General features: G+C 56.4%; 2 protein-coding genes across 4 annotated transcripts in view; both read right to left on the bottom strand.

Moving 5' to 3' along the window:
* Nucleotides 1–6,724, bottom strand: part of SCAP (SREBF chaperone) — a 56,538-nt gene extending 49,814 nt beyond the window's left edge. The window contains exon 1 of one of the 2 annotated variants that reach the window (XM_053984995.1): nucleotides 6,568–6,724. The gene's annotated coding sequence lies outside the window, so the exon portion shown is untranslated. Of the gene's footprint in view, nucleotides 1–6,540 lie in introns of both variants that reach the window. The other variant, XM_053984988.1, reaches the window with a different exon arrangement.
* A 2,233-nt stretch (nucleotides 6,725–8,957) lies between these two features.
* ELP6 (elongator acetyltransferase complex subunit 6) lies at nucleotides 8,958–23,945 on the bottom strand. 2 transcript variants are annotated; one of them, XM_053994660.1, is made up of 7 exons: nucleotides 23,847–23,945; nucleotides 19,683–19,761; nucleotides 18,103–18,173; nucleotides 12,862–12,989; nucleotides 11,887–12,073; nucleotides 10,319–10,465; nucleotides 8,958–9,813 (listed from the first exon to the last, which is right to left on the bottom strand). In XM_053994660.1, exons 1-7 carry the CDS (start codon nucleotides 23,898–23,900, stop codon nucleotides 9,685–9,687), a joined length of 795 nt encoding a protein of 264 aa, XP_053850635.1. In that variant the 5' UTR covers nucleotides 23,901–23,945; the 3' UTR covers nucleotides 8,958–9,684. The 2 variants fall into 2 exon arrangements, with proteins under 2 accessions (XP_053850635.1, XP_053850644.1); XM_053994669.1 differs by lacking the exons at nucleotides 18,103–18,173; nucleotides 19,683–19,761; nucleotides 23,847–23,945 and adding an exon at nucleotides 14,712–14,834.
* Between the last annotated feature and the right edge of the window lie 223 nt (nucleotides 23,946–24,168).

A 24,168-nucleotide genomic window follows, 5' to 3' on the forward strand; every position in this document is an offset into this window, starting at 1 on the left:
CCCCTGGCTGGCTGCAGTGCCCAGCAGTGCCCAGACTGCTCTTGGTGCACTCCTGGCCACGCTCAGGAACCAGCCAGGGACCCGGAGGCCGGGAGCTGCCCTGGCAGCTGTCCTTACACACTGCATGCCACGTGATCCCTTTGGAATAATCTCCTCCTTTCTGTTTATCAATGCAGCCGCTCCACAAGTGGCTGGGGAATCACTTTCTCCTAAAAATACCAGAGACTGATGCAACACCCCCGGGCACTTACATCTGAGAGCATCCCCAGCGAGCCCAGCTGTGCAATGCCACCCTTCCCCTCTCCTGGCCCTCCATCCCAGCCCAGTGCCAGGCACAGACACCAGGGACTCCATCAGTCCTTTGCTCCGGGCTGGAGCCTTGTGCAAACAGCTTGCCCAGCACACACCTGCCACGCTCTTCCCTCTCTACTACACGTAGTATTTCTACTCATGCTCTTTTCCAGTCCTCTCCACCAGACCAGGGTCAACATCTCAGCCCAAGCATCTTGTTTGGAGTATAAAATAGGCAAAATGCTTTTGGATCATCGGCCTGGACTTGTGCAAAGTCTTGGGGTCCAACAGCAGAAGCACGTGGAGCTGCTGGAGTGAGTCCAGAAGAGAGGGCTGGAGCCAGCCTGGGAGAGCTGGGAATGTTCCCCTGGAGAGGAGAAGCTCCAGGGAGAGCTCAGAGCCCCTTGCAGGGCCTGAAGGGGCTCCAGGAGAGCTGGAGAGGGACTGGGGACAAGGCAGGGAGGGACAGGACACAGGGAATGGCTCCCACTGCCAGAGGGCAGGGATGGATGGGAGATTGGGAATTAGGAATTGTTCCCTGGCAGGGTGGAGAAGCTCTGGAAGAGAAGAAGAAGCTGCAGCTGCTCAATCCCTGGATTATCCAAGGCCAGGCTGGACGGGACTTGGAGCTGGGATAGTGGCAGGGAATGGAACAAGATGGGCTTTAAGGTCCTGTCCAACCCAAACCATGGTTCTCTGGTTCTGGGTCATTCATGGAATGGTAACTCAGTCTGATCTGTGCCTCCTGAGGTTCTGGGTCATTCATGGAATGGTAACTCTGTCTGATCTGTGCCATCCTGAGGTTCTGGGTCATTCATGGAATGGTAACTCAGTCTGATCTGTGCCTCCTGAGGTTCTGGGTCATTCATGGAATGGTAACTCAGTCTGATCTGTGCCTCCTGAGGTTCTGGGTCATTCATGGAATGGTAACTCAGTCTGATCTGTGCCATCCTGAGGTTCTGGGTCATTCATGGAATGGTAACTCGGTCTGATCTGTGCCATCCTGAGGTTCTGGGTCATTCATGGAATGGTAACTCGGTCTGATCTGTGCCTCCTGAGGTTCCCAGCACTGCTCATGTTATGGACAAGCAACAAAGAGCCCAGGCCACCCTGAGTCCCCAGCAAAGCCCGTGAAGGACACAAAGTGCAGCTGAGCCCTTGGGCACACCCCTGACAGCTCCCTGGGCATCACCCAAGGCCAGCCCTGAAGGACACAGCACTCCTCATCCTGCTGGCAGTGACAGCCCCTTCTCCCACTGCACAGAGCCCCTCGGAGCAGTGACAGTCACAGTGGCAGCAAGGACACGGGGCTGGAGTGACTCTGGGGGCTCTGTGCACACTCAGCATAACGAGCTTTGCTCCCATTATTCCCAACAGATGTTTATCCATTTGCCCTTAAGCAGTCCCAGAAATGCCTACAGGTGTCAGAGAGGGTTTGGGAACTTCTCCCCCGGGCCCCTCTCTGCTGTTTAACCCCTTTCTGCTCCCACGGGCACAGCCAGCCCCAGCAGTCCAACTGCTCCCACAGCACTGCCACAATTTCCACACTCCAAATTTCACCTCTCCCTTCCCACATGCACAGGAGGTCACCAGGTTCCTTTTAATTGGGGATTACACCTCACCAATTATCCCCATGCCTGCAGCTGGCTATTTTTGCTTTAGTCCAACCTCAGCACTGTCCTTCCTCGGTTCAATTGCTCATTTCTCACTCCTGAGTCACACGTGCAGCCCTTGCCTGCTTTATGCCATTTACAACTTGAATGTGCACGGTCTGTTCTGCCACCTCAGTGATGAGTGAGACCCCTGAGCCCCCCAGGGCCCCCTCAGAACACCCAGGCCCATTAACAAGGCTGTTACTGCTGCTCTGAATACATTTCTTTAACCACCGGAGACTGGCACCTTCTTAGGCCTGGGGTTTGTTTTAATTGGACCTACTCAAGACTCTAATTTGGGTAAAAAACACACCTTAGAGGATTCATGGCCACGGCTGCTTTTCTGCAGCCAGAAGCAGCCCTGGTATCTTATCCTAGGAAGAGCAAACTCACCTTGCCAAGGAGTACCTGTGGCAAAGCAGCACCAGCTATTCTGCACTCCTGTACCTTGCCAGGTGCTTTTCAACCATTTCCTACCTGCTGCAGGATTTTGGGATGACTACTACTCCCCATTCTCTTTGTCCCATCCACACCAACTGCTCGCTCTCCTCCAGGCTTTAGAAACATCCCTGACTTTCCATGTCTCGAAAGAGCCTCCTAAAGCTTTTCAGGTCTTTTTCAGTCCGTGCTTTGAGCACACAGACAGAAACACCTCCCTGAAACGACAGCTTGCAAAGCTGCTCTTCCTTTTTGTAGCCTGCCACTACCACCAGTTGCTCACCAAGAGTCAAAAGGTGCCGACCACTCCAGTTTTGGGGATGCCAGACATCAAGTTTTCCTCTCTGCTCTTTCCTTTACCACCTTCTTGCCATGAGGACATTCCCAGAATAACTGTGTGTCCCTCCATGCCCTCTGACAGCCAGGTTTGATTTTTATCTTAATCCTCCCTTTGTGGCCTCGCTGCTCTTCAAAGGAGGAACAGAAACACCTCTGGGTCTGAATCAGCCTGACTGCAGGGGTGCTGAAAGCACCGATAAATCAGCGCTTCAACGATTTCTGCCCAGCTCCAGCTCTGCTTTTGTGAGGCAGAGTTTGCCTGGGAAGCACCAGGAGCCATTCACCATCCCCAGGAAGCCAGTGGAGCTTCACTCTTTTCCTCAGTTATCTTCCACCTCAGCAAACCAGGATCTGAACTGAGCACAGTTTCTTTCTCCAGGGCTGGGCTCCTCTCCCTGCAGAGGACATTTCCTGGCTCAAACCTCTCCTTCAGAACAGAAATCAGCACGGATGGTTAGTGACCAATATTAGGAAATAAAACCCAAACCAGCCTGTTTAATGTAGGCACACACATCCTGTCTGTATGGTTTGGTGCTTATTTCTGAAACAGACAAACTCAAAGTTCAAATTCATGTCTGGATGCCTGAACTGCACCTTCTCTGCAACTCTTTTTAAGGGATGTGCCACGACAGATGCTTCCGTGCTTCGCCCCACAGTTTGACAGGCAGGGGCAGTTAAAGAGGACAGGAACACCTTCAGGAGTGCCCAGGATGGGTAAACACTGCCCATGGAAGGAACTGGAGCTCCTTTCCCAGCCCTGCTGTGTCAGGTCCCTGCTCCAGCCCCAGGAGCAGACAGCAGCTTCCCCAAACCCTTCCCAGGTAAACCACATCCCTGTAAACCCTCCAAGCAGAATTCTGCGTTTTCCAGACCCACAGCCCATATGGGGCCCATCTGCCTCTTAGAAGAAAATCCCTCCAAAACCCCCTCAGAAATGACTCCTGAGTAGCATGAAACGTCCCTGCAGCAAAGCCCAGCTATCACTGGCAGGAGTTTCCTGACCTACTGTAACTAGAGCTGGGTCAGACAGAGTTTATCCGTTAGGCACTACCATTTCCCTGGAAAATACGTTGTGGAGACATAAACCAAGAGTGCTCCCATTGCAGAGGGAGGGCTGGGGGTGCAGCACCACTGGGTTCCTGCAAAGTGAAGGGTTTCCACAAGCCCTGGATTTGGCAGGAAACCAGAAGCGTGCCCTTGGCTCTCTGGGGAACACGTTCTCGTTTCCACGCAGAGCCAGCCAGAGCTTCAGCCGTGCTTCCACCCTGGCCTCTGCAATTCTGGGGTCACTCGTGTACTTACCAGGGATCCCCTCACAGGCACGATGGGCAGGATGACAAAAGGGAGAGAAACCCCACGGTTCTGACCATGAACCCATGAAATAAAAAGCAAAAATGTAGACAGAACTCTGAGCAGGTATTCCCCTGCATGGTTCCCTCAGAAATGACCCCCAGAGTGTTGCTCAGGACAGTTTTCCCTGGCTCAGGAGTCTGCACTGCCAGGCCTTTGGGGCTTGCAAAGGGCCCCCAGAGGGACACAGCACCTGTAAGGTGACGCACCTGCCTGGGATTGGTTTTCCACGGGTTCTGGGTCACAGCAGGAGCAGCGGGCAAGGCTGAACACACCAACTGCCAGGGCTCCCAGCCCCGAGCAGGGCATCCCCAGCACCACACACAGCTGAACATTCTCCTCTCTGATCATCACCAGTTAGGAAGCCAGGCTCAGGAAATCACTGCACTCTTTCTCCCAGATGGAGAAAGGATCCCAAAACTCCTCTGTGAGGCAGCAAGTCCCCAAGCCTGACTCGGACATTGTCCTTTGTAAACAAACCAACTATTATTCCTTTATCACAATGCTCCATACAATTAATTCAGATTTAAGAACTGCAACCCTGCTCCCCTCTCCACTGCTCACCACGCTCTCACTCCAGCTGAAACCACTCATTTCCTGGGAGGAGAACTTCACTTTTTCCCAGTTATGCCAAAAGGCCAAGGCTGTGCTGAGCCTTTGGGGCTGGGTCTTCACCTGAGGACATGAATTAAAAGATTCCCTCCAAGACAGCCACCCTCAGGTCCCTGTTCCTCCCTGCCCTGGGATGTGAGCAATAACACTCCCAGACATGGGAACAGCATCTGCACCACCACTGCTCAGCGCTCCTCCAGCTTTCCTTTCTCACCCTTAATGCACTGCACAAGGTGGGGAAAGGGATCCAAAGGAACTGTAATCACAGACATTAGAGCCAAGGAAAGCTGCTTCCACACCTCCTTCCAGTCTCAGGAGCCCCCTGTGCCGAGTGCCAGCGGTGCCTCCGTGCCCCCAGCACAGGGACTGTGCCCCCAGCACAGGGACTGTGCCCCATGTCCCCAGAGCTCCCTGGGGTCTCCTGTGAGAGGGGAGCAGGGTGCAGCTGCCTGGCCTGGAAAGGATTCCCAGGACTCAGGACCTGCTGGAAGTGCTGTGCTGCTGCTCCTCACCGACTACATTCCACCGCAGGCAGGTAATGCTATTTTTGTTCCTCAAGTTGTACCTGTTCTACTTTTTAAATTCTCATCAGAGAGGGGGGGAAAAAAAAGGCGTTTTTGGTGCATAATGATCCAAGCTCTGACGCCAGACAGGCCCAGCAACCCCCTGAGTGAAAACAGTGTTGAGTAACTCAGTGAGAGCCTGACTAATTCATTCATCATAGGATTCTGACACTTAAAATACTATTTTAGTGCTCCTGAGACAACCCCTGATTGTTCGTGGCTCTTTTGGGATGCTGTATTTGAATCATGATTGGAAAAACAAACCGTGCCAAGCTGTACCTGGAAACACGGAGCTGTGCCACACGTTCAGGGAACATCCCGGGGTGTTCTCCTCTCTTCCCAGTCCCAGGCAGCTAATCTCCTTTCTGCATTACACAACAGCTCGTGTAATCCCAAATTTACCGCCCTCGTCCTGCCCTCACAGCTCTGGTTTCACAGAGAGGGAGCTCACGCCTCATCTCTGCCCCTCGAGTGAAAAGAAACTCGGTTTGCCTTTCAACAGCCCGGAAAAGCACGTGCATGCTGCATTCAGGAAATTCTGGCACTAAGGCCAAAACCTTCCCGGAGTCCTCTCCTCGGGATTCTCCCAAACGCAGCCCCACGGCTGCCTCAGCATTCCAAAAGCCCGTGGCTGGTCGCGCTAAAGGTAACGTAAAGCTGTTCACTCCGACTCGCACGAGGAAGCCGACTCCGAAATGGTGACCAAACCCCGAAGCTCGGCGAGGTGCGGGGGGCGAGGGAACCGCGGGGAGCACCGAGGCAGGTCCCCAGGGAGCCAGAGCAGCACCCCCGCCGGCGCCGACGGGCTCGCTGCCCCCTACAAACCCCGAGGAGTGTTTCGCTCCTGTCCCTCCCTTCCCCCTGCGATATCCCATCGTTTTCCTCCTTTCCCACAGAACGCTTTCTCCTCATCCTGCAGCAGAGCCCACCGACCCCTCCTCGCACCTCTGAGGCCCCAGAAGTTCCTCCCGCTCTCTGCCGGCTCGGGAATACCGGCCAGATTCCAGAGGCAGGTGATCATCCCGAGGGCAGGGACCGGCAGCGCCGCGCCAGGTCCCGGAGAGCCACGGCAGGAAACCCGTCCGGCAGCGGCAAACCCCGCGGAACACCCCGCTCCGCGCTCCCATCCTTCCCCGAACGTATTCCTTACAAATTTCACCCAAACAGGGGCGGCGGGAGGGCAGGCGCGCGGCCCCGGGCCCCGCCGCGAGGGGAAACTGAGGCAGGGGAGGGCCGGTGAGGGGTCATTTCCACACCCGACCGCGCGGCCCCCGCCCGCCCCGGTCCCTCCTCACCTCACCGGGAAGCGGCTCCTTCCTCACCTCCGCCCTTTGACCTCCCAGCAGCCGCGGCTCTCGTGCTCCGTGGTGGGAGGGTTTTTCCGGCCTTTTTTTTTTTCTTTTCTGATGTAGGACGTTGTGGGCTCTATTGGCTCCGGAGCCGCGTTAATCCCGAGCTTTTCCGCCCGTTCCCGGCCCGGTTTCTCCCTCCCCCTCCCGCCCTCCCCCCGCTGCCGCCGGGCCCCGACCGCGCGCGCGCAGCGCCGCACGCCGGCCACGCCCCCCGCCGTCGGCGTGGCCACGCCCCAAGAGCGCAGTTAGTCCCCAGTACGGGCTTTATTTGCATGGCCACGCCCACGCGGCGCGACGCACGTCCTTATTTGCATAACCACGCCTCGAGCCACACACCCTCTTTCCACCGGTCACGCCCCCGGAAGCGGCGGGAGCACGTGGAGCGGGGACGGCGCGGCGGCGCCGGGAGCGGGCCCTGCCCTGCCCTGCCCTGCCCTGCGGCGGGCCCTGCCCGGCGAGCGGAACCGGGCACCGGCCGCGCTGCGGCTCAGGCCGAGAGCGGAGCCGGCCCGTTGGCGCATGGCGAGAGTGCACGGGTCAGGCGCCGGCAGTCCCGAGTATCCCGGGAGGGACCGGAGGAGTCGATGGCGGGGATTGGGCATGAGGAGCCCTGGAGCATGCCGGGGCAGAGCACACCGGGAGGGAGGACCTTGCAGCGGGAGCCCTGGCTCGGTGCAGGGGGCAGAGGTGACTCTGGTTGCCGGGAAGAGAAGTGGGCCAGGCACTGGCAGCGCCGGGCACACGGGAAGGGACAAGCAGTGCCCAAAGGGCCAAGGGATCTTTCCTTCTCCCCCAGCCATGCCCCTGCTCCCCTGCCAGCACGGAGTGGGATGCTGTGAAACACATGCCCTGCTCCTTCATCTGCGGGGGCTGAGCCTTTCCAGAGCCCCTCTTGCAGCTGTCAGAGCAGCAGTCCCTGCTGCCTGCAGTTTTCCCAATACAACACGTCCCCTTCTCCCAGGGCCCTGCACCCCCGACCACCAGCCCCAGCCTCGGTGGGACCTCCCCTGCCTGCAGGTCCCTCCGAGGCCAGGGGGATGGAGAGCCGAGCCCTCAGGCCAAGTCCTGAGCCCTCAGGCCAAGTCCCACCCCAGTTCTCAGCGTTGCCCAAGCTCGGGCTGGCACACAAACACGTCCGTGGCAGCGGCCCTGAGCACGCAGCTGGCGGCTGACCCCGGGCAAGGCCAGCCTGTGCTGCCACCGATGGCACCATTCCTGACATCCACTCTCCGGCTGCCCTCCCGCAGCGTCAGCTCACAGCGAGGCCTCGGCCGGATCACGGCCGTGCCGCTGGCCTTGGCTCTGCACAGCTGCCCCGTCGTGTCCTGATGGCCAAGGCCACTGCTGGACACTGGGGCCGGGCTGGCTTTGGGCCTGTGACTCAGTGGCCCTGTCCAAGGTCGCAGCACTGCACGGTGCAGGCAGAGAGGCTCATTCCAAAGGGCTCGGATGCCGGAACAGCCCCTGCACGGGGACGTGGCTCCTCAGCCCATTTCTCGGATACAGGCACCGGTTAAGGGCAGAAAGAACCAGGCAGAAGCCAGCAGTGTGTCACACAGCCATGGTGTCACACAGCCATGGTGTCACACAATGACCCTGCTGGTTTCAAAAGAGGGAGGCAGAGCCAGGGAGCCAGGCTTTGGGATCTCTGCAGGGATAACCATACAGGTATTACCCCAATTATAAACCATTCTGTGCCCCTCACGGATGCACTTTCAGCCACTGCGGTGCCAGCAGCTGCTGGTCCTCTCATCCTCCCTTTGCAGATTGTGACAGTGCACTGACCCCTGGGCGCTGCCAGCACACTGGGACAGCAGCAGTGGCACTGGGCACTGCCACAGCAGAGCACCGAGACCCAGGGGACACCAGGGACGAGTGATCCCGCAGCAAACACGTGGCCTGACTCCTCTCCCTGCTTGTGGCTTCGCCACAATCCCTGGAGCCTGCCTGGCTTCCCTGGGCTGCCACTGATCAGCAGCCACAGCCCCGAGCTTGCCAGGGCTCCCAAAACTCTAAGGCAAAGGGCACTTTCCCAAACCAGCTTGGGATGGGTCACTGAGTCTACGTGGAAAATTGGGAATCTGTCCCACTGACAGAGCTGCTATCCCAGCTCTGGAGCTGCAAGGACCTGGCAGGCTGCTCTGGACTCTCACAAGTGTGTGGGATGTTTTGATCCCCCAGGAGAAATGTGATATCCCAGCAGGAGCAGCTCCCAGGAGACCTCCAAGCCTGAGCTCTGCTCCCAGGGTTGTCCCTGCAGCCACGGGGAAGGCCCTGTCCTCATCCAGGCTTGGGAGATGCCCATTCCTGCTCCCTGCCAAGGAGCAGGCGGGGAGCAGTTCCCACCCAGAGATCCGCGGTTACTCAATCACTGTACCCTTATCTCACTAAAATTACGGATTATTAATAAAAAACCTGCTTCGGCACAGACAGGTCACGTAACTGCTAGTCAGGGTTGGGATGAGGAAGCAGTGGCTGAGACAGGCTCCCAGAGGGGTTTATCCAAGCACAAAGCCCAGGATGAGCTTGGGAAGCCGCAGGGGATAAAGCACAGCAGCACCCAGGTCTCAGCACAGCCAGGTGAGGGCTATACACGAGCTGTGGATTTTCCAACTGCATGGAAGCTGGGAGCTGGGCAAATCTCTGCCAGCCAGAGCTGGGAGCAAGGAGAGGATTGCGCCAGGCTCCTGGACCATCCCTGCTCCACCCGCTGTGTGTCATCTCCTCCCGTGCCAGCGGGAGGGAGGGGTGCTCCCTCCGTGCAGTGCCTGGCACTGCCACGCTGTGCCCAACACACCGGAAAGGGTGAGGCGAGGCACACCCAGCCTGCAGGGCACCCCCTGCCTGTATTTACATGCTCTAAGGGCCATTCTTGCAAGTTCTTGCTCCCTTTCTTGGCCTGAGCGTGTTGGGAACGGGGTGGGAGGACAAAGGGATGCAGCAGGCCCCAGGCAGGCTGATCCCACGTTGGCACCACTGCCAGGTGTGTCTGAGCTTCCCTCCCGGGTCAGTTGGCTGTGCTGCTCCTCAGAGGTGCTGGTGGTGCTTCTGCAGAGGCAGGGACTGACACTGCCGGGCTCTGCGCTGTCACAGGACTGCAGCCGACAGCCCCCGTGCGAAAAAGGTGACGTTCCTGTCCTGGATCTTGTACTGGTAGATCTGCACCAGATCCTGCTCCGCCGCCTGCCGCAAGGACAATCTCTTGATTATCTTGATCTGCAAAGGGAAAGGAACAGGAACATTGTCCCTTTGGCTGCCCAGAGCATCCTTGCCCCTCATGCCTCTGGCTGGCCTGCAGGGAAGGGGCGTCACTGATAAACAATGCATCAGCAGCTGCCTGTCCCTGTGCCTTTGGTGGCAGCCCCTGATGAGGGATCACACAAGTGTCAGCACCCTCCCAGCCCTGCAGAGATCACCACAGGCTCAGATGCACCGTTTGGGGAAACTTCCCAGCAAAGTTTTCCCTCACCCTGGCGTGGGAGAAGCCTGCACTGCAGCTGCTGTATAAACCCTGGAAAGCTTCCAGAGGTGGGGAGTCCCAGGTGGCAGGATGTCTCTGAATATCCCCGCGGAAGCAAGTGACAGCTGGGTGCTCCAGCACATCCTGGTGCCCACGGGATTACTCCCTAAGCACACTGCAGCCTGGGCTGTCTCCCACAACCCTGAGGTGTTGTAGGTGGCAGGGACATGTGCCACCTGTCCACGCTCTGCTGTGCCTCACCTGCCCGTGAACATCCTTGCAGAAGCCGGTGGCCAGCCCCTCTGCCCACAGGATGAGGTCGCTGTGATGACACAGGGAGTTCACAACCAGTTCGTTCTCCTCATCTTCCGAATCCTCGTTGCTGTGAACCAGCACCACCACGTTGCCCTGGAACGGGAGCAGCAGGCAGGGATGAGCCCCTGGCTGGGCCTAATCCTTTAGGGGAAGGATGGGAGGGGGTTGCAACAGGAGTTTTCACAAACACCCCATCTAAGCTCCAGCTTGGTCTGAATTCCACTGGGAAAATGACCAGCAGCTGCTAATGGAGAGGGAGCTCATGCCCCCAGCCAGAAACCCCCATACCCTGGCTGATCCTCAGTGTGGGCAGCAGAGGAGGGGGGATTCTGCCCCACTCAGGTGAGACCCCCCGCCCTGCAGAGCTGCCTCCAGCTCTGGACCCAAACCAGAGGTGTCCCTGCCCACAGCACACATGATCCTTATGGTCCCTTCCAACACAGGCCATTTTGTGACATACAAACACTGAAGAGCTCACTGTACATTGTGCACACACACATACATGTAACATGAGGTCTAAAAATACCTCTGGCCTTTGTGAGGAGACAGTGGCTGAACCAGTCTGTCAGGCTGGGCAGATGGCACTGACTGAATTCAGAGCAGGTAAATAAAGAGGTGGCCAAAGGGCTGCAGCAATGCTCACATCCTCACAACTCTGACAGGGAGCAAACACCTCCCCAACACACCGACTCTATTAACATCCACCTCAAGAGACTGCCTCAGCCCATGCAAGCACCAGTGACTTAAAATAACACAAATTCTCAATCAATTAAAATGTACTTTAAAGCTTCAGAACACCTCAGACAGAAATAGCAAAGTGTTAGCAGGGTTTATCATCTTTTTTAGCTCTTTGGAGGTAAATATTCTCTGCAAGCAGATCATCCCCTGTCAGCACGTACAGCCCAACACCCTGCACCGTGTGAAGTGCAGGGTGACAACACCCGACACCACTGGCTCATTCCTCACTCCTGCAGGGAAGCGCCCAGGGAGGGAATGCTGCCTGTGATGGCAGAGTTTGGATGTGACTGTGAACACTTCTGGCTGTGCTGCTCTCAGGAGTCCCCACATGGCTGGGAGATCTCTGTAGATCATCACCCCACCTTGGAGACCAGCCACGCTGGAGGGTGGTGGGAGTAGGGGCCCTTCATTTCTGTCCCCTGTGAGACTCACCAGCCCCTCACATGACCCGTTTCCACCCCTGCCTTCCCACACAGGGTTGTGAGTCAGGATCTTTGGAGAGCCAGGAGCTCCAAAAACCACCATTTTACATCTCAAATCCCTGTTCATACATCAGAGACGCACAGAACCCTTCTCTGGGCAGCATCTCCCAGGAATCCAGCTGAACAGGAGCCTGCACAGGTACTCAGGGACCCACACCACTCCCAAAAGCAGCCCCAGAGCAATGGACAGCCACAGCCTTTCAGAAACTTGGGCATGATCAGCTGGAGAGAGAAAATGAAGGCAGGCTTTGCTCTGGAGGCTCTGTGCACAGCCAGAGCCCAGGGGAGCAGTACCTTCAGCTGGCAGCACACGCACACGCGGCAGTAGTGGATGAAGTCCAGCACGGCCACCGGCGCAGCCCCCAGGCTCAGCAGGACACTGAGGTCATCCACCAGCAGCACGGGGCCTTTCCAGGAATCAGCGGCGCTCAGGGACACCCGGACAAAGTCAAACAAGGCTCGCAGGTCACAGGTGCTCCCGCTGGAAGACACGAAGGAGGTGTCAGGGGCTTGGCACTGTGTGTCCCCCTCCTCACCCACTGACCCAGAGTGGGGATCACCAGCCTGTCCCCTCCCTGCTGTCCCCAGTGCTGTGACAGTCAGCATCTCACTGCCCTTCTGCCCCTGCTCCTTTATACCTGCGTGTGGTGAAACCCTCCTGGATTGTGGAATGGTTTGGGTGGGAAGGAAACTCAAAGCCCATCCAGTGCCACCTCTCTGCCATGGCAAGGACACCTCCCACTATCCCAGGTTGCTCCAAGCCCTGTCCAACCTGGCCCTGGACACTGCTGGGGAAGTGTTTGGCCTCTTCTGAGCTTCCCAGGGAACATGGAGAAAATGACATGAGAATAAACCCAAAAGCCAGCATGGATAAAGCAGCACTGTTCTCTTGGATAAGAATAAAACTCAAAAAATATGAAAAAGGGAATAAAACCACTTAGCTGGGGTTTCATTTGACACAAATGTGTGGAGTGCTGAAATAAATGTTCTTCTAGACCTGTGACATGCTTGGCAATGAGAATGGTGGTGGAAGTTCCCCTAAAATTCTGGAAAGCAGGACAGGATTCCCCCCTGAGCAGCAGCAAGGGACAGGCCAGTACTCTTGGGGGGGGGATGTGCACAATGCTGGCATTTCCCTTCACTTGGTGTCCAGCTGAACCCTTGGGCCTTGGAGGGGAGTGCAAAGGGCAGCAGGAGCCAGTCCTGGACCTTGGGTGGTGCTCTTGGTGGCAGCAGATGTGAGGGGGAACACTCCATGCTCAAGCTCACCTCAGAAACTGCAGAGGACTGGGCTGTCCTGGCTGCTCCTCCTCCCCAAACAGGAGGTCAAGGCAGGACTTGAGGCCCTCCAGGAAGACAAGCTGTCCCCGCTCCTTGGCAGCTGCCAGACTGACTCCCTTGAGAGAGGAAAACATCAGGTTTCAAAGTGAACACTTATGGAAAATGGTGCACACAGAACCATGTGGGTCAACAGCCAAACTTTCATTCTTATTTGAATCAAATCTTATCTGAATGTGCTTATAATGTCAGTGCTTCAGGGATGAAATGGACACTTCTGTTACAGTCACTGGTGGCATATTCACTCTTCTGTACTTTGCCAGGAGATAACAAAAACACACTGTGATTTGGGGGCTCAAACACCCTGGAATTCCTTCTGGGAAGCCAGCTTGGTGTGCAGAGGCAGGGGGAGAGTGGCCCAGGCTTCTCCAAGGGCCTGCTGTGAGCAATTCCTTCACCTCCCTCCGTGGGTGGTGAAAACTTTTGTTTTCCACTATCTCCAGATCACGGCTGTGGCAATGAGGGCTCCTGGCACAGCCCACGCAGCTGAGCCTGGCACGGCTTGGATCCGGAGAGCGCCGTGGGCTTGGCATCCCGACACTTGCACAACACCTGGGAGAGGGCAGCCAGGGCTCCCACGGGAAGCAGCCCTGACTCCACTTGGGGGAGGAGGAGGACCGCGACAAACGCCTGGGGCTGCCACTCAGACTCAAACTCGGCTGGCTCGCAGCCCTGCCTGCTGCTGAGGCTGATCGAGAGCCACGTGCTGGGAACGTCCAGCTCCACGTGCTGGGAACGCCCAGCTCCAACGGAGACATCCCACAGCTGCAGCAGACATGGAGAAGACTCCAGCTGGAGATCACAGAATTCTAGAAAGGTTTGGGTTGGAGGGATGTTTAAAGATCATCCAGTTCCATTCCTCTGCAGGCACACCTTCCACTGGACGAGGTTGCTGCAAGCCCTGTCAAGGGCTGAAGGAGCTGGAGGGGCTCAGCCAGGACAGGAGGAGGCTCAGAGGGATCTTCTCGCTCTCCACAGTTTATTCTCAGGCATTGGAAGGGGCTGCCTAGGGCACTGGAGGAGTCACCATCCCTGGGGGGATTTAAAAGCCTTGTGGATGTGGCACTTGGGTTAGTGGTGGCCTTAGCAGTGCTGGGGGACAGGTGGATGCAATGATCCTTGAGGGCTTGCCAACCTCAATGATTCCATGACCACGTGCAGTACAATTATTTCCTGCAGGATTGGACTAGGTGACCTTTTCAGGTGTCTTCCAACCCAAACTATTCCATGATTATCTTCCTAGGCTCAATTTTGTAGCACTATCACTTTGTAGCAAGGATATTAAGAATAATCTGAGGCCTGACTGAACTCCCATCTGCTGGCATCTGTTCCCTGCTTTAAAAGGAAGCTGCTTGGACTCCCGACCCTGGGAATCCTGCTGCCTGAGAAGAATGCTTCCTCTATTTTCCTTCTACTCAGCTGGGAAGGAATGTATGCCTGAATGCTCACTCCCTCTTCAGACTCCCCCTATAAAGCAATAGATTTTTTTGGGCACTACCCCTCAGTAACAGCTTCAGAAATAGCAGCATTATTGGGCAATTCTGAGCACACACGATGGAAAACTTCCTAGCCAAGGACAGAACCACCTTTATGTGGCAGGTGAGGAGCAGGGGACAGCCAGCAAATAAATACCTGCCACGCCATAAAGAAGGGCTGGGCTGCACTGAAGCCTCACAAACCTCATTCCCTCAGGGATTTCTGCAGTCCATAGGACTGGGAACTTGCAGAAATGCTGTGACTAAATTCACTATTAATACCAATAATTCAGCAACTGATTTTACCTTTGCTTCAGCCATTTCTTCCTGCACACACAAACTCTCTGTACCCCAGATCCGCAAGAAGTGTCCTCTCCTTCAGTGCTGTGACACCAGGGGCTGCCTGGGAGACAGAGAAGGGCCACAGCAGCCAGGGACAGGGTGCTGTATGTCAGACCAAGAATTCAGCCCCCCCAGCGCCATGGCACAGACCCAGCAAGTCCAGATTCATTTTCCAGCAGGAGAACAGGTCCCAGAGAGACCTAAACTCATCCACTGCAGTCACCTGCCACAGCAAACCTCTGCCTGTCTCCCTGCTGGCAGCTCACCAAGCAGGACCTCTGGAAGCATCAGACAGCTTGGAAAAGTGGGATAAGTGCTGCAAATGGCCAGTGGCACCTTCCTGAGTGCACAGACAGGGCTGATATCCCCGCGGCAGTGCCCAGCACCCAAAGAGCCTGAAGGCTTTCACTGTGAGCCAGCATCCTGCTCCATTACCCTGGAGCACAGGACATTATCTCTGGCACGCTGTCAGCCATCGACCCAGCCCAGGAATGCTCCTGCAGCAGCAGCTCAGCTGCTCCTGTCCCTCTGGGGAGCTGCTGGAGCGTGGTGCCCCCCCGGCCTGCCAGCAGTGACAGCCCCTCAAAGCAGAGCTGCCGCTCACCGCTGGCCATTCCACACGGGAAAGCAAAATATCTGAGGGACAGAAGGAATGGAGTGTGCAAAGCAGGGGGAATGAGCTCATCAGCAAACACAGCTGTGGGACAAAGTGTGGCCATCAGTGATCAGGCCACACCACGTCCTCCAAGCTGTGAGCTTGGAGCAGGGGACAGGAGATGGGCATCAAATGGGGACAAATCTGGTTTCCCTGTAAAACAAAACAAACTTTGTACAAGTGAGGCTGGGAACACCAACCTGGCAGGGTGCCCTGCTGCTGTTTGTCCTGATATAGCCCTGCATGTTCTCTGCAAGGTCAGGGCCAGTAACATTGACTGTGCCTTAAAATGAAGCGTGGGTCCTCAGGGAAAGAGGACACAGGCACAAAAAAAGCCAGGGAAGTTTTTTCCTGCAAGTAAAGATACATCCCTGCATTTAGCTAACACATAAGGAAGCGGTTTGGGACTTGTAACACCTGGTACACTGGGAAAGCAGCAAGTCCCTGGAAACATCACTTCAGCTGTGTATAAATATTCACTTTATCACCACACATCAGTGCTACAAGTGTAACTGTACAATCCACCCTGACTCCAGGAGCCTCCTCCTGGGCCTGGGACTGCCCTGCTCCCACAGAAACTGGGGCATTGCTCAGTTCTGAAGCTCTTCCATGTGCAGGCATAATCACAGTTGCAGAACCACTGAGGCTGGAAAAGTCCTCTGAGTCCATCCAGTCCAGCCATTCCCCCAGCACTGCCAAGGCCACCTCCACAAGGATTTTAAATCCCTTCACCAACGGGGACTCCACCATGGCCCTGAGCAGCTGTGCCAGGGCTGGACAATCCTTTTGGGGAAGGAATTTTCCCAATATCCAACCTGAACCTCCCCTGGCAACCCTTGAGGTCCCTGCTCCCTGGGAGCAGAGCCAGAGCCCCTCTAGCTGTCCCCTCCTGACAGGGAATTGTGCAGAGCCACAAGGTCCCCCCTGAGCCTCTTCTTCTCCAGGCTGAGCCCCTTTCCAGCTCCCTCAGCCCCACCTCCAGAGCCTTCCCAGCTCCATTCCCTTCCCTGGACACACTCTGTCCTGTACCTGGGGACCACAAAATTGCCCCCAGGACTGGAGGTGCCTCAGCAGTGCCAGCACAGGGGATGGACGCTGCCCTGTGCCTGTGGCCACACCATTACTGCTCTCCAGTAAAAATCAACAGCAGCAAGTTCTCAAGCAAATTTAAGAGTGAAACTACCTGGCCAAAAACCACCTTTTCTGAGCCTGACATGTTCTTCTTTGCAAAGAAGGATTAAAGCAAAGAGATGTGATGGAAACTTGGATATAAATAACTGATGTTGCGACCTCCAGCTCCTCAGAGCTTGGGAGGAATTCACAGCAAGGACCACAGGGGCACCTATGAAGCTGCACTGCAAGCGTGACTCAGAGCTGAAAGCAGCTCAGTGCTTCTGAGCCACGCTTATCACCTCCTTTGTGGCAGCCACCTTTTGTTCAAGTATCAGACAGCAAATCGCCCCCATTTGCATCGCACGTGTGCTCCAGCTAATCCTCACGCTCTGCCTCCTCAGCCTCCCAGGCAGGGAGATGCCAGCAGCTCCCACTAAGTACACCGGGAAATCTCGGCACTAGGGAACACGCTGGCTTCAGGAGCAGGCAAGGATCCCGTATTTAACAGCTGCATTTCCCCCCCACACCGGTTGCTGGGCCCCATTTCCTGCCCCACTCAAGTTCCCTCCACAATTTCCTCCTCCCTGCACCACAAAGGCCAGGACAGCTCTGTGCTCCTGGGGGGTGGTTTGTTCGGCCAGGGGGATCTGCTCTGCAGGGGAATCACACCTTGAGTTACAGCTCCGTGGGGGAACGCCTCATTTGCTCAGCCCACTGCATGGACCCCGGGCCACTGATCAGGTAAAAACTGAGCAGTAAATAAAATGCAGTTGTTTAGCAGCACCATGTTTACACTGGGGAATACAATACCTGGTTCCTCAACACCTGGGTGTCTTTATGAGCAGGATTCACAGCAGAACCAGAGGAGGGAGGAGCACTGCAAGCCCTCATCCCTTCAGCCCTGGAAGGTCACCTGCACTTCCCACCTGGAGCATTTCACCTTGGAGTGCTGTACAAAGAGCTGAGTGAAGCAGTTTGGAGCTCAGACAACATGCTGACACGCAGAATTACCCTGCCTGCTTTGTCTCCGATTCCTCATTTCAGAGTACACATAATCCTTGTCCAACTCACCGTGGGAAGGAAATCCCTAGGAAATTACCTGTGGCTCCTCACAGAGCTCAAAGGCATGGCTCAGCCCAGAGGCCAAAGGAGGCACACAGGTGTCCTTGTGACTCAGCCCTCCATCCCAACAGGTACCAGAGGACAGGGGACAAAGTCACCTCAGGAGCAGGGGTGCAGGGGTCCTGGGAACACTGACACCACAGCATTTTCCTCTCCAGGGGATTAAGGAACCTCCATCTACCAGTCTGTGCCTGTTTGGGGAACGCTGATCCCCAGAAAACACTTCTAAGAACAAAGCAAGCAGCCATCCAGCTCTTGGCAGGGCAGAGCCCATGGGGCACCTCACCTGCAGGTTTTTGCCCCAAAGTGCTCTTTATCCCCATCACAGGAGCACCAATCCTGACTGTCCCCATCAAGACCTGGAAACATTTGCTCACACACAATTCCTGCTCCCCATTCCCATTCTTTCCCACCCAACAGAAACTACCTGGACCTGTAACAATGAACCTATGCCAAGAGACTCACCAGCTTCTGCGCCACGATGTTGTAGTGGCTGAAGGACTGGAGCAGGGCCACAAAGCAAACCTTGCAGCCAGCTGGGGAGGGACAAAAGCACACATTAGCAGTTCCACTTTGCAGCTGACATTATCAAAGCTCATAAATCACAGCAGCCAGGCCACACATCTGTCTGGAAGGACCTTGAAGTGATGCAGGTCTACACAAACCCTCCTTTGCTTTCAATTTCCACCCTTCTAGAGGATATCTGAATTAGTGAAAGTGTTAGTTTAAAAAAGAGAGGGAAAGAAGGAAATAGTTGACTTTAAAAAGTGTAAGGCCCCTTTTCTGTCTCGTGCCAGGCCAGCCTGGCACCTCCTGATCCTATTTGCTGGCGTTACAGTAAGAAGGCCAAGGGCCAGCTGTGACACTGAACTAGTGAAACCACAGACATGCCAAAAATTCCCATTTTGGCTCTCACAGGGCAAGCGACCTTGACTGGAAAAACACAGAACAGGGAATTGTGTCAGACACCTAAATAAAAAGTGATTTTGGAACACAGTTTGGGTATGAACATAACCATGTTTGTTGGATGTGGATTTCAAGTAGAACAAGTCAATGGCCCCAGATGAACCTTCAGATCTCCCAAAGCTTTTGGGCACCAAGTGGACAACATGGGGGTGCTGCAAACAGGGAATAACTGCACCCAGGCCCTGGGCTGGAGAGGGGCAGGTGACAGCCAGCACACCTGTCCTGAGACACATTAATGTCCCAGGGCTGCCCGGGGCTGTCATTAATGACACAGGGCTGCCCACCCACCAGGGATGGAAGGCTTTTCCCAGGCACACAGGCAGCTCTGGACTCCCAGGGCAGTGCTGCAGGGCAGGACATCAGCAGAGCCCGAGGCAGTGTCTGGCAGGTCTCTTTGAACCATTCACACTGTTACCAACCCACTTTCCATGGGATTTCCTTCGGTTTCCCTCTGTTCCATTAAGTAAAAAATATTTCAAAGCAGGGTGAAGCCCCAGTTGAGGCAGTGGCAGCTCTGGGGGCACAGTGTCCTCATCCCATGCCCTGCCCAGCACTCTGAGCTCCCTTTCAGGCCTGACAGCACCAGAGTTGCTGGGCTGGTGCCTGTGCCAGCAGAAAGCTGGAGGAGTCCCTGAGTCCAGTGCCTGCTCTGCAGGGGCCAGGAGGTTACTCACAGGGGAAACTGCTCCCAGGAAAGTAATTAGCCACCTTGCCAGGATCTGTTTATTTCTTGACTCACTGTGAGCTTATCTGTTGTTAATTGGTCCTGATATGTGTAATTACATCATAAAAATGGCTGCAGTGAGGGAATTGCAGTGAACACCTCCCTGTCAGAGCCTGTGTGATTTACAACCATCACCACAATCCCTGATGAAACAAGGCGCAGAATTATGGGATGTACCCAAGGATCCAGAGGAGTCCCAGGAACAAGTCAGGACTGGGATCCATAAATCCTAACCCCAAAGCTTTGTGTTTATCCAAGGATAACTCACACTCTGCAGAACTGCCCTCTGCTCACGGAGCAACCCTGAGGGAACCTCCGAGGTGTCCCTGCCTCAGGAGTGCTGCTGCTGACCCACCTCTGAGGTAGAAGGAGAGGAAGTGGTGCACCAGGAAGCTGCCATCTGTCCGGGTGTCTCGCAGCAGTGTGAATTTACCCTGGAAAAGAAGAAGCAAAACAACAGAGTAAGGTGAGGTCACAAACTGCTCTTGGTAGACAAGATGCTGGCTCCAGCTGCAGGAATTCTACTCAGAGGAAGAAGTGGACAAGCTGAGCTCCAGCTGCCTGTTCACAAAGGGAAGCCAGCACTTCCTCCGGACACAGCCCACGGGGAGGCATCTGAACCACAGCATCGCTAAGGCTGGAAAAGCCCTCTGAGCCCATCAGGTCCAACCATTAACCCAGCTCAACCATTAACCCAGCACGGCCAAGCTCACCACTGAACCACGTCCCCACATGCCCACCAGCTAAAAACCCTTGTGCTCACCTGCGAGCCCAGCTGGACCCCCAGGTCTGTGCCCACCAGGTGCCACCCCCTCCCCTGGCAACGACAGACGTGCAGCACGGCGTTCCCAGTGCCGCCACAGCCGGAGCCTCTGGTGCTGGACACCACCAAGGGGCTTCTGGGCGGTTTCCACCTCCCAGCTTTGTGCCCTCTCCTCCAATTCACAGGCATCTTTCTTCTCCCAGTGGCAGGGGAACACCAGCCACTCACTCACTCCGTTCCCAGCCCTTCTCCCCCTGCCACAGCCAGCACTGCCAGTGTGTTTCAAATGTCAGCACCCCTAGAGCTGCTGCTCCTCCTGTGCCCAAACAGCCTTCCCCGTCCTCCCTTCCAGGTTTACCTCCAACATTCCACCTTTGGGGTAGAAAACCTTATCACCAAAATTCTGTGGTGCAGCAGAGCTCTCAGCACAAGGTATAAACCTTGTTTTGATCAGGCAGGAAATTAATTCGGTTCATTAGCGCTCACTCATTATCAGCCCCAGCCTCATCAAGGTGTTTGTTTCCATTAAAATCTTAGTCAGGATGTTTCTTTAATCAATACAAATCATAGACGAGCTGCTTGGAAACACAAAGAACTTATCAAAGTGGGAGGTTTTTCTACTCCCAGAACAGAAAAAGCCTTTCACAGCAACGAGCCCTCTCCGCAGAGGCAATTCCCAAGCCATCCATCAGAACAAACTCCCCGGTGCCTAAAGCAGAGCGAATGGAACGCAAACATTGAACATGACTGCAGGGAATGCAAAGCAGAGGCCAGGGCAGGGAAGCTGCTCTCCCTCAGCTGGAGTGAGAGCTCTTTCCCCTGAAAAAGGGTTATGCCTCAATGGCCACTGCAGCGACAGGGACACTGCCCCAAGACGTGCCCTCCATGGAGGAGACTTGTGCTCAAGCAGCTCAAACCCAGACCAGGGGTTTATCTTCTGCAACTCCAGCCCCTCCAGCTCCCCTTTTCCCCAGGGAAGAGCAGGCCGAGCGCTCCCCGAGTGCCCTCCCTGCCAGCTGGCTGCCAGGGGCTGTGCTGGCACGCTGGGATTTGTCACTCCAAGCACACGGTGTCGTGCTGTTCCAAAGGCAAAGCCTTCCTGTATCATCTCCTCCATGAACCCCAGCCCCTTCTTGTCCATGCTGTGCCCTCACACGCTCAGCACCTGCAGGCTGTGAGGCAGAAGCTGCAGGTACTTGTTAGGAACTGCCGAAATCCCTCGGCGGGGGCAGCAGTGGGTGTCACAACCCCACGGTGACACAGCCACACTGGCAGCAGCTCCTTGTACCCAGCAGCCCTGCGGGGACAGCGCCTGTCAGCCCGGGAAGCGGCAGGGCCCAGCCGTGGAGCTGCAGGAATCGGGATGGCAGCGCCGGGAAGGTCAGGTCTGCAAAGGGCTGATAGTGCTACAGCAGGACTCCGAGCTAGGCTGGGGATCCCAGCACTCTCCAGGGACTGGCGCTGCTGAGGGGACTCGCACACACACCTACCCATCACTTACTACCAGAGTAAACCAGCTCTAACACCACGAGTATGGCAGGAAGTCAGTCCCCCACTCCAGCACTGGGGACACCACTCGCTGGCAGCCAGCCACGCTGCTGTGACCCCCGGACAGAGCCGTGACACCCGGACAGAGCTGTGACCCCTGGACAGAGCCATGACCCCCGGACAGAGCCGTGACCCCTGGACAGAGCTGTGTCACCTGGACAGAGCTGTGACCCCTGGACAGAGCTGTGTCACCCGGACAGAGCTGTGACCCCTGGACAGAGCTGTGACCCCTGGACAGAGCTGTGTCACCTGGACAGAGCTGTGACCCCTGGACAGAGCCGTGTCACCTGGACAGAGCTGTGACCCCTGGACAGAGCTGTGACCCCTGGACAGAGCTGTGTCACCTGGACAGAGCCGTGACACCTGGACAGAGCCGTGACACCTGGACAGAGCCGTGACCCCCGGACAGAGCCGTGACACCCGGACAGAGCTGTGACCCCTGGACAGAGCCGTGTCACCCGGACAGAGCCGTGACCCCCGGACAGAGCCGTGACCCCCGGACAGAGCCGTGACCCCCGGACAGAGCTGAACCCGCCGCGTGTGGCGGGATGGGAAGGGCCAACCCAGTCCAAGGAATTCCTCACACAGACGAGGCCGTGGTCGGCTCCTGCTCTGGCTGCCAAGTCCAAACCCAGGATCCTGAGGCCAAACTTGGGTTTTTGCTCTGTGGAATTTCCTGCTCACACCAAGGTGAGCTCCTTGCCTCAGAACCAAGCTCGTGGATGACCACATTCCCACTCATCCCAGAGCTCCACCACCAAACACACCTTAGAGCACAAACTCCACCAAGCACTCATCCCGTAGTGCTTCACGGGCATTAAAAACCCAACACCAACCCACAGGAACCACAGGGCTTTGGGACTTTGCACACTCAGACTATCCCTTACTACCACCGAGCCTCAGCCAACACCTCCACCTGATCTGCTCTGAGGCACTCTCAAGGGCACCAGCCCAAATCCCCCTCAGTACTGTTTGCCCGTCAGACCAGCACTGCCCCACTCCAGCCAGCCTGACAAGCAATGACCTCAGAATCCTTCCAGATCAAGGAGAAAGCTTGATTCCCATCACAAGCTGGTAGTAGGGCAAGGGGGAAACTGGAGACAAAGGGGGAAACCCAGACTTGTAAAATAAATTATCACCCCAAACTTGCTTTTATTATCTAGGCTCGTAACTGTCAGGAGAAACGTGGAGCAGCACACGGGTAACTTATTAATAATTATTGATGACACTGAGCTGGTGGTGTGATCACACGCCAGAGGGACGGGATGGGGCATCCAGAGGGACCTGGAGAAGCTGATGGAGCGGGTCCATGGCAACCTCAGGAGGTCCAACAAGGCCAAGTGCAAGGTGCTGCACGTGGGTCAGGACAATCCCCAGAACGAGCAAAGGCTGGGGGATGGAGGGATGGAAAACAGAGGAGCTGCTCCAGGCAGAGCTCAGAGCCCCTTGCAGGGCCTAAAGGGGCTCCAGGAGAGCTGGAGAGGGACTGGGGACAAGGCAGGGAGGGACAGGACACAGGGAATGGCTCCCACTGCCAGAGGGCAGGGCTGGATGGGAGATTGGGAATTGGGAATTCCTGGCTGGGAGGGCGGGCAAGTCCTAGAATAAAATTCCCAGAGCAGCTGTGGCTGTTTCTGGATCCCTGAAGCATCCAAGGCCTGGCTGGACGGGGCCTGGAGCAGCCTGGGATGGAGGAAGGTGTCCCAGCACAGGATAGGAGGCAGGACTGGATGAACTTCAAGGCTCCTTCCAGCCCAAACCACTCTGGGATTCCACGGCTGACATTTTACCTGCACAGCTCTCACAGAGAGCGAGCCTGTTTAGTTCCTGCGTGACTTCATTATCACAAAAAAAAGCCACATTAGTTAATTTAGTGCCCTAAATGGCAAGTATCTCTAGAACAGCTCCCCGGTCCGGAGCAGTGCCCGCCAGCGGGTTAAACGCCCAGTTCTGTGTTTATTCCCCGCACGGGAGCACAGACACACCGCGGGAACAGAGCTCGGCCGCTTCTCGGCGGCGGATGCTGGAGCCAGAGCCGTGAGAGGAGACGGGAAGCCGGGAACGGGAGATGGAAGGGCCGAAGGCGGCTCAGCTCTGGGACCGGCCGCAGCCGCCGCCTCCGTCTGCGAAGGCCGTGCTCCTCCCAGCGTGCCCCGCCGCTCCCGGCGGCCCGGGGCCGTCCCTCCCGCCCTCTCAGCGCCCTCTCACCGCGTCCGGGCGCTCCGGGGAGGCCCCGAGCAGCTCGTTCAGCTCCGCGAACATGGCGGGCGGCGCTGAGGGGCCGCGCGGGGCGGGAAGCGCCGCGGGGCCGCGCATGCGCCGCGCGGGTGGCGCCCCCTGCTGGCGGGGTGCGGCCGGAGCCGCCAGTGGCGCCCCCTAGGGACCCGGGAGCGCGGGCAATTAACGGGGGGATCGGTAATTAACGGGGGGGATCGGTAATTAACGGGGCTGGATGGGCAATTAACGGGGGGATCGGTAATTAACGGGGGGGATCGGTAATTAACGGGGGCGATCGGTAATTAACGGGGCT

The sequence above is a fragment of the Vidua macroura genome, chromosome 1 (assembly GCF_024509145.1).
Source record: "Vidua macroura isolate BioBank_ID:100142 chromosome 1, ASM2450914v1, whole genome shotgun sequence".
Taxonomy (NCBI): domain Eukaryota; kingdom Metazoa; phylum Chordata; class Aves; order Passeriformes; family Viduidae; genus Vidua; species Vidua macroura.

Excerpts from the sequence above, each read along its gene's own strand:
- ELP6 (XM_053994660.1), bottom strand. The coding sequence starts at position 23,900 with ATGTTCGCGGAGCTGAACGAGCTGCTCGGGGCCTCCCCGGAGCGCCCG. Across the intron at positions 18,174-19,682 it reads CCTCTCCTTCTACCTCAGAG|CTGGCTGCAAGGTTTGCTTT; the intron begins GTGGGTCAGCAG and ends GTCCCTCCCCAG. Across the intron at positions 10,466-11,886 it reads GCGTGTGCTGCCAGCTGAAG|GGCAACGTGGTGGTGCTGGT; the intron begins GTACTGCTCCCC and ends CTCCCGTTCCAG.